This window comes from Primulina huaijiensis, chromosome 16, assembly GCF_012295235.1.
Source record: "Primulina huaijiensis isolate GDHJ02 chromosome 16, ASM1229523v2, whole genome shotgun sequence".
In the NCBI taxonomy this organism is placed as follows: Eukaryota; Viridiplantae; Streptophyta; class Magnoliopsida; order Lamiales; family Gesneriaceae; genus Primulina; species Primulina huaijiensis.
The window spans coordinates 12,583,347-12,593,157 of NC_133321.1; the positions used below are offsets into that span (position 1 = coordinate 12,583,347).

Sequence of the window (9,811 nt, forward strand, 5' to 3'; positions counted from 1 at the left end):
AATTAAAGTAGAATGTAAACATTAACTATTGTTATTAACAATTGTTTTTATGGTTTTTAAGATTTCAATATTTTATTGTTTTGGTATGGATTTAATTATTTATATTTATACATCTAACTTGTTTAGAAATCCGTTATAAAATATATATATAAATTAATGAGTTAAAAAAACACTTTAATGATATGTATCCAAACACATTTATTAATTTAAAAAGTGCTTTTTATTTATTCATCCAAACACAATATTAACACAACTTTTACTTAAAAAAACATTTTTTTAATCAAAAAACTTTTGATACCAAACGGGCCCTTAGTGTCATATTTTTTTATTTTTATATCATTTTTATCTGAGAAAATACACGTGAGTAAGAGCACAAATACACTTTGTTTTGGCTCAGGAATAGCAAACACTTAATTTATTTGAGAGATATTTAATGTAAATTTAAGTGAGGCGTTGGGTTTTAAAGATTCACGGAGGAATAACCACACACATCAATATTAGTTTCCCTTTCGCTTTTCAAAATTCCAACACACACAAACACGCACTGGCAGTTAACGCCAAGTACTGAGCCAGCAGCTGAGCATCGGTTCCCCTTTCGCTGCTGAAATGCGAGGAAAAATTGTTATCTTATTGTATTAGGGTTTAATTCTGAAGATTCAGTACCTGAATTGATTCGAAACGATGGCATTTTGGTTGCCGATTTTTGTTTTTGCAGCAGCATATGCGATCTGCAAGTTTCTTCTCATGCTCATTCCCTCCAATGTGCCTTCCATCGATGTCGACGCCTCCGATGGTTAGTCTGTCTCCCGAGCTACAGATTCGTGTGTTTCTGTTCCTTTAATGTTTGAATCTTTTCGGTGTAAGTTTCTCCTCGTGTGCGCGTCTCTCGGGAATACTTGTTTGTTTTCAGTGCTTTCGGAGTTTTCTTCTTTTTTGTTCGAATGTTGGAGAGTGTAAGAGTGTGCGTTGTGTATATGCCTAGGAACCAAAAATGCACAGACATAGATTCATTAATGAATTTGGGCTGATTTTCGTTCCAGCTTTGTTTTAGTAAGCAAGGGTGGCGTCTGTAGATTGCGAATGTTAATTGTATGTAGCTATTACTTTGAATCGTTGAACTGAAGATTTTGTCCTGATGCCACAGATATGGAGTTTGCTTTATTTCAAGTTATGAATTTTTTTTTTGGTGATGGCAGTGTTGGACGATGGCAATCAGACAAAGGAAAATAGCTTCATCTATGTAAGTTTTTTATTCTATCTTCTTTTTTTTCTTAAAAAAAAAGAAAAAGAAAAACAAATCTCATGTTAAGTGATTAAGTTTGGACAAGTTATCTTACACAAATTTAAAGCTCTCCCAATTGTGTGGGCACCCGTAACTGATTGAATCTTTTGGATATGGAATCCGAAACTATTCAAGAATTGCACAAATACCTGTGAAGTTTTAGAATTTCTATTGGAGATTACTTATTGCCATAAATTGTTTAAACATTTACAATCTCATAACATGAAATCAACATCAACGCGGAATGATTTCCGACTCGATTGTGCAGTTTGAAAATTTTACTGTGTGCCTGTACTAGAATGATTTGCTGTTTATTGAAGCTCATGCAGTGCTTATGTATTTGAGTACTTTGTTGATGATATGATGGCGAGCATTAAAATATCTGGTTTCTTGTGTCACAATTTGGAACTTGATGCAGATACCTTCGAGAAGACAAACAGATAAAGTCCAATGCTATGAACCTGCAACAATGAAATACCTAGGCTTCTTCCCTGCATTGAAGTCTGACGAGGTTAGATTTATTGTCTCTAGTAGATTGTGTAACTTGGATACATTCCAGACACCTTCTTTACTTATCCTGTTTGTTCCTACTAAAATACTGAATTGATATTTGGGACATAAAAAGAGTTTTATCTTTCGAACACGCGACGGCCAATTTTGACTGAAACTGATTGCTGAAGTATAATGCTTAGGTTAAGGAGCGTGTTGCACAGGCAAGGAATGCTCAAAAGATATGGGCAAAGAGTAGCTTCAAGCAAAGACGCCAATTTCTAAGGATACTTCTGAAATATATCATTGAGCACCAAGCGGTTATATGCGAGTAAGTTATCCATACTTTAGGTATGCACTTATCAGTCTTGCACATGTAAAGAAAATTCAATTGGAAGTTACAATCAGCATGAACATACCGAAGTGAGAAATGAAAGGTATTGTGAGAAGTCGGACAACTTCCTAATCTAGGCATCTTTTTTGAAGCCTAATTTAGGCATCTTTTGGCTTAGCCGGAGATGGTAAATTGAATGGATAACTATATTCTTAAAAAATATGTGCACACGTGGTTTCATTCGAGTAGAACATGTTGCCTGTGCTGATTCCCAGTTTTAATTTGTATCTCAGTAACAGGAGAACCGAGAACCTTTGAATAGCTCTCATTTTTCAGTCACTTTTTTTGACTGCTTCTCATTTCACCTCTCTTCTAATGCAAGTAACAATTTTATTAGTTTATACCATAACTATCATTCCTATTTGTATTTGTATAATGCATTTGTTTAGCATACTTTATTTACACTTACGAATTCTATTAGAGTTTCTTCACGTGATACTGGCAAGACCATGGTAGATGCTTCTTTGGGAGAAATTATGACAACATGTGAGAAGATTACTTGGCTTCTTTCAGAAGGTGAAAAATGGCTAAAGACCGAACACAGGTACTTCTTCCATACGTTTGTGGCTTTCCATTGATCTGAATTTGTTGTTTATTTAAAACATAAGTATTTGATCTTTAACGTAGGTATTTTGGTGCCATATGGCGCTAGGTTGCTTAGAGTGCTCAGCTGGAACTTCATGTTCTGCACTGCTTGAAATTTATTGATGCACGATTATTTTCGTTAATTTTGTACATGATTTCATATTTTGAGTCCAGGTTTCAAACTGGAGTCTAAAATTTAGATGCTTTACAGTTCCACTCATCTTAATTTTCACTAAAATGGAACTAGAATTATCACAATCTTTTTTTGGGATGTCGTTAGAGCTGCACAATTATACTCTCAGTCCAACCGCATCTTATGAATAAGTGGAACTTTGGAAATGAAAAACAAATGTTGGTGGACCGAGAGTATAATTGTGCAGCTTCGACCACATCCCAGGAAAGAATTAGTGAAACAATAGTTTCATTTTCTAAGTTCCACTTATTTATTAGATGCAGCAATCTTTATTAATTGATTAATATTTTTTATTGTACTTGAGATTGTCTGGTTTGCAAGTTCCTTAAGTGCTTTTCAAGGTGGCCACTGAAATTGATAGTACCTCCTGTGTAGGTCATGTGGAAGATCAATGCTTCATAAAACAGCTAAAGTGGAGTTTCATCCCCTTGGAGTTATTGGAGCTATTGTTTCATGGAACTATCCATTTCACAACATTTTTAATCCCATGTTGGCAGCAGTCTTCTCAGGGAACAGCATTGTGATTAAGGTGCTCTATCAAAGTAAACAATCTCAACAGGATATAGTATCAAGTACCTCAATGTTCAATTCTGCTTTCAGAATATATACATGTGATGCATAGCTCAGATACTTTTCTGGAATCTGCTACCACAGTTACTTAAGGTTTTTTAATGATATATTATAGAAAAAAATGTTCATTAAAATTTGGCAAAAACCAGATGATTATGTTTTTATAACAATCCGGGTTCCAAACTTCAGATTTAAGGCTAAATTAGAGGTTAGCGTTCTTGAATTTTATGTTCTTTTTTTAATTTTCGTGTGAACCGATCTACATTTTGACTGATTTACGTGAAATTATTTAAAACTGAAAAAGTTAGAATCACGGATTCATAAACCACGGATTCTAACTTTTTTTATTTTTCGAAATCATGACGGTTGGTCCGACTGGGCCTACGCCCTACTGCATCCGTGGAATGAATTATATGTATGCGGAAATCAGACTAATTGCAAGAAGAGACATGAATATTTAGATGTATGCATATAAATATCATCATCTATGCCTGTTAAAAGGATCAGGATGACTGCTTCTGCAGGTTTCAGAGCATGCAAGTTGGTCAGGGTGTTTCTATTTACGGATAATCCAAGCCGCTCTTGCTGCCATTGGAGCTCCAGAAAATCTAGTTGAAGTTATAACTGGGTATGCTTTTATGCTTTATGGTTCTATAATGGGATAACATGATTACTTTCACATGAATTTTAAGTTCCTTACAGTTTTGCAGAGACAGGAGAAGCCCTAGTGACTTCAGTGGACAAAATTATCTTTGTTGGATCACCGGGTGTGGGTAAAATGGTCAGATTCTATCTTGAGCTTAGAGATTGTCGTGTAAATACTTAGATAAGTTACTTCAATGCATTTAGCTTTAATGCCTTGCATAAAACTACTATATTTAAAATTTTTGGCTCCTCTATTAATGCAGATTATGAGGAATGCTGCAGACACATTGATACCAGTTACCCTTGAGCTTGGTGGGAAGGATGCCTTCATTGTCTGTGAAGATGTTGATGTGCCACATGTATGGCATATTGTTCTCACAGGCTTGTATTGGATTGATGTCTACAATTGTCTGGAATGTCTCAAATTATACATCTCACTCACAAATGTCTAATTAATTATTAAACTATAGGTTGCTCAAATTGCTGCGAGAGGAGCTCTGCAATCAAGTGGGCAGAATTGTGCTGGAGCTGAGAGGTTTTATGTTCACAAAGACATTTATTCATCATTTGTTGCTGAAGTTGTAAAAATTGTGAAGTCTGTTACTGCTGTAAGTATTCTGAGTTTACTCTCTGTGATTTGACCTCTAATAAATTGGTGGATTTCCTTTGCTCTGGGCTAGCTAGCAATACGGAGTTGCCCAAGAGTCCACATTGAGTGATTTATGCATCTACTTACCTTTATTGTGTAGTCAACAAACATCAAATGTCATGCTTTAATTTTTGTGGAACCAAAATGCTGCCACGGAAGGGTCAGATAATTACTGAGTGGGGAAAACAGAGTGCTGTTTATGGATGTTGTATATCTTTTCTGGCAGCCGTAGTTGTAAAATTATTAAGTAGAATTGTCGAGGAAGAGTCTGAATTATTAAGTAGTCCATTTTCATTACTTCATATTAGTGCAGACAATCTGAAAGTTGCTGATTGCTGTGGTCAACCTAGTTCAGTATGGGAAATAATGTTTGGGTATGTGAGTGGGAAAAAATTAACAAAAGAAATTGTTGAGGGCCACTCTTAAGAATATTGATATTCCAAGCATGTGGCCCAACATTCATCATTTATGATATGTCTCTCAGTTCAGATTGGAATTTGATGTGGCATCTGTGCTGTGTAATCTTAGCTATGATCTTCATATTTTTTGGACTGAAGGTATACTAATGCACATATGTGGCTTTATATGCCATCACCTTTCAGTCATTATCTTAATCGATCAAATTTATCTTCCTAGTGGATTTATTGTACAGGGCCCGCCACTTCTTGGAAAATATGACATGGGAGCGATATGCATTCAAGAGCATTCTGAAAAGCTCCAGAGTCTGGTAAATGATGCCCTCGACAAAGGAGCGGAAATTGTTGGTAGAGGAAGCGTAGGACATATTGGTGAAGGTGCTGTGGACCAATATTTCCCTCCTACTGTAATTGTTAATGTCAACCACACGATGAAATTGATGCAAGAGGAGGTAATTCATATAATTTGTTCACTGTGATAAAGTTGAAGCCTGTACTAATTTGTTCTTGATTATTTATTCAAACAGGCTTTTGGACCCATATTGCCAATAATGAAATTTAGCTCTGATGAAGAGGCTGTGAAGCTTGCAAATGATTCAAAGTACGGGCTTGGATGTGCCGTGTTTTCTGGCAGTCAACGCCGTGCGAAAGCGATAGCTTCCCAGTTACATTGTGGTATAGCTGCAATTAATGATTTTGCATCAAACTACATGTGTCAGGTAAGCATTCGTGCTAAAAGCATAGTAGTTTTAACTTATTATTTTCTTTCCAGATTTACAATTTTTTAGAATTTCTTTTATAACTATTTGTATCAGTTTCACATAATTATCTTTCAATTTCTTGCAGTCCCTTCCATTTGGTGGTGTAAAAGACAGTGGATTTGGGAGATTTGCTGGTGTTGAAGGTTTGAGAGCTTGTTGTCTTGTTAAATCCGTAGTCGAGGACAGATGGTGGCCGTTTATTAAAACAAAGATTCCTAAGCCGATCCAGGTTGGTTTCAAAACCTTATTTCTCTAGACATTGAATGCTGGACATTAAGAAGTTCAACAATTAACTGATAATAAAATTCTTGAAAAGTCACGATGATTTTTTCAGCCTATTTTAAAGATATGAATATCAGAATATGCAAGAGCATGAGTAGGAGACAGGGTGTCTTTATTGTGATTAAAAATATGGTCTTCTATTTACGGTTTATGAGTTTTTCCCATCTGCATAAATTCGTCTCTCCTATATGCAGTATCCCATTTCGGAGAATGGCTTCGGATTTCAGGAATCACTTGTAGAGGCTTTGTATGGCTTAAACATATGGGAGCGTGTACGAGCATTGGTGGATGTTCTGAAGATTATTTCGGAGAACACTCCTAAGAAGGGCAAAAAACGGGACTAGTGTGCAGATGGACATAACTGAAAATTTCTCAAGGTCTTCCTGTAAGTCTCTTTTTTTTATGGAAAATGCCTGCTGGGTTTTTATGGGTTTTTGGATACTTTCTGATGTAGAATTGGTGTAAAATGTAACAGCTGGAGTGAGATCGCAGACTTGTAATGTTTGATCATTGAAAGATTTTATTTTTCCTTTTTTACAAAAATTGTATTTACTCGATCGCAGTGACTCGAACTTGATCCTGAGTTTTGGAAAACATCGATGCAAATTGGTTAACCACTATGTAGGGAACCTGTCTTTCCCATGAGAGTTTAGAACAAGAATCCTCTACATTTCACAGCGTGGTGATCTGCACATTATGCCATAGGATCATGTGGATCCCACATGAAGTCCACTTGATCCAACGGTATCCCGAACCGGAACTTTAAGTTAAAATTGTTGGATTTGAGTCATTTGACAGCCATTATTACTTATTACTTCGCATTTTCTTTGTCAATCGATCGATGTTATTTGCAATTTAGCATTTCTCCATGACAATAAATCTTACTTTCAATTTTTTACAAGCTAATTTTTACAAATCTTACCAACTTGTAAAAATTCAATAAACTAACCTTTTTGTATTGGGAAAATATAAAAATATTTATTGGGTCAGTTTTTGAAGACGTGTATATATATATAAAGCGATATTCTATCTACACACCAAAACAAAGCTCTAGTGTTTTCTAGGTTGTCACATTTTCCCAAGTTGCGTTCAAATGAATTTTAGGTCAAGAGATTTGTTGCGTCTGGAATTTCATGATAAAAAGGCTGAAGACATTTCACACCTAGTTAAAATGATGCAAATAAGAAAATCCATAAACTTAAATCAAACTTCTACGAAAATAATAAAAGACTCGGATACTCAAATTTTCAGAAATAACATCTCAGATTTTCGAAAAACATAACAATTAAGTAATCAACTTTTTCCCTCAAATCTTCATCAACTAAAATCCTCAAAATAGTCGCTTGATCAAGAATACAAGGATCTGAGTTTGGCAGGACATCCGACAGAAAACCGACATCCAAAACTCTCAAACACTCAAGTTGGCTGAAACACTCCAACCTGAAGACCGACATTCAAATTTAGTAACACATATTATAACTTTGTTATAAATCATTATAAATATCTTTAAAATTTTCATTAAAATCTCAAATATTTTTCTTTAAAAAATAAAGCTTATCAGCGCGCATTGGGGAAGAGAGTCATGACTCGACAGGACGGCGGTTTAGGGAACTTAGGCGAATCACTGCCATGAAAGTTGCGCACAACTCGTGAGCATGACTCGAGCCCATAACCTCTCTGCCTGATAGATCCCGCTGAGCCAAGTAATCGCCTCCCCTCCCTTTCGAGCATGCTGCCCCTTTTTGGGATCTTCAGCATTCACGCACTCACACCCGCAGCAACCATCACACTCCTACGCACACGGATTGCTTCCAGAAACAAATCTCACTCACACATATACGTATAAATTCCACCCATGCATATTACATATAATTATATATATAAGCCCACTCAGACATGTTATATATGTATATTTAACACACACACACACACATATAACACTCACGCATACAGATAGATAGATATATATATATAAACGTATACTTTCACTATATCACAATGCGTACAACAAGAACATGGCTGGAGATTTAAAAAAAAACATTGAAACAATTCATTGATAATTCGTATATTTCATCAAATAAACATGCGTCATTAAAAATAATATGAAACCACCTATGCATCAAACGATTGGATTTAACTTGTCTTAAACTTGCGAAGGAGTGATCCGAAGATGATGCCGGTTAAGTGAAACAATCTGATCACGAATGAGATCGCTGATCGCTAAAGAAGCACTGAAACGATGTTGCCCTTCACAAGCCCTAGAGCCGATCCTTCCTCCCTCTCTTTTTTCTAGTTTTCACGTGAAGTAGGGTTGGGAAGAAGGTTTTTCTCTATTTAAATTTCAGAATTTAAAAGTGATCTCACAATTTAAAGTGATAGTTGAAAATCATCAAAACTCGATCACAAATTAAACATTAAAATCCTTACTTTAAAATTTATTTATTAAATAAATTATTTTATGCTGGAAGACTCTTCATCGTTGGTTGGTGGGATGTTTTGATGGCTAGAACTTTTGGTGGGATGAGGGGTGGAAGGCTTTTATGTCCCGATTCATAGCTCAAACTCATATGCTTTCAAATCTACAAAGAAGTCGTGCAACTTGGGTTTATTGAAGTCATTGGACTCTCTCATTGCCACAATTTGTTTGTCACATTCTCTAAGCACCGCTCTCATTACTTTCAAAGAAAGTTTACGATTATGGTATTCTTTACCAAGAGAAGCAACTTCAATTACAATAATACTAAACTGTTCATAAAACTTATTTAATGTCTCACCCGGGTTCATCTTTCCATTGTCAACTTTTTGAATTGTCACAGTCAGCTTGTTCTCCTATGTTTGGTCATTTCCTTCACAGAATTGAGTCAGCTTCTCTCAAATCTTTTTAGTTGTAGAACAAGTTTTGATCTTAATGAATATATTTTCGTCAAGAGTCTTATAGATGATATCTTTGGTCACATTGTCCAAATTGGCTTTCTTTTTGTCCTCAACATTCCACTATGACCAATTTTTTTCGACTACTTGAGGTGCACCTTCCGATATAACTATGACATTGTTAGCTTTAAGAATCTTCATTGGACCATAAGTGATGACATACGACATATCATCTTGTGCAGCCAGACATGTCTGCATACGTATCTTCCAATAATCATAATCTTCTTTAAAAAACACATGAATCTTTTTAAATGATGTCATTTGAATACAAAAAATATCAAAGTTCAAGAAAAACTTGCTCTGATACTATTTGTTGAGATCGAAAACAGTTTAGAGGGGGCCGAATGAATGTTTTTAAAATTTCTTCAAAATAACTCGAGCTGATCTTAACATTTATTAGTTATTAATGTTTTTCCTTGAACGACTAGAATTAACAGGATCACTTATAAGATTTTGAGTGCGAAAACGGTCTGACTATAGCCTATTATAGCGGTCAGGTTGAATAGCGACTTGAACTGGAACTGCTTGATATAAACATTGCAGTCTGACTTGACTTCCCGACGACCAGTTAGAAACCTGAGAGTACATGTAAATATCAACTAGATCCTGAAGCA

At 35.5% G+C, this 9,811-nt stretch overlaps 1 protein-coding gene across 1 annotated transcript; it reads left to right on the forward strand.

Annotated features, from left to right (window-relative positions):
- The first annotated feature begins 464 nt into the window (after positions 1 to 464).
- Positions 465 to 6,787, forward strand: LOC140961902 (aldehyde dehydrogenase 22A1). The gene is made up of 15 exons (XM_073420679.1): positions 465 to 793; positions 1,197 to 1,240; positions 1,701 to 1,793; positions 1,975 to 2,102; positions 2,587 to 2,709; positions 3,319 to 3,472; positions 4,038 to 4,141; positions 4,216 to 4,294; positions 4,422 to 4,517; positions 4,629 to 4,766; positions 5,460 to 5,675; positions 5,751 to 5,942; positions 6,070 to 6,213; positions 6,461 to 6,651; positions 6,742 to 6,787. Exons 1-14 carry the CDS (start codon positions 682 to 684, stop codon positions 6,608 to 6,610), a joined length of 1,773 nt encoding a protein of 590 aa, XP_073276780.1. The 5' UTR covers positions 465 to 681; the 3' UTR covers positions 6,611 to 6,651; positions 6,742 to 6,787.
- The last annotated feature ends 3,024 nt before the right edge of the window (positions 6,788 to 9,811 follow it).

What these genes read in the sequence shown, in the direction of transcription:
- LOC140961902 (XM_073420679.1), top strand. Translation starts at nt 682, where the DNA reads ATGGCATTTTGGTTGCCGATTTTTGTTTTTGCAGCAGCATATGCGATC. An exon ending in CACCGGGTGTGGGTAAAATG is followed by an intron (nt 4,295 to 4,421) that starts GTCAGATTCTAT and finishes CTATTAATGCAG; the next exon opens with ATTATGAGGAATGCTGCAGA. An exon ending in TGAAATTGATGCAAGAGGAG is followed by an intron (nt 5,676 to 5,750) that starts GTAATTCATATA and finishes TTATTCAAACAG; the next exon opens with GCTTTTGGACCCATATTGCC.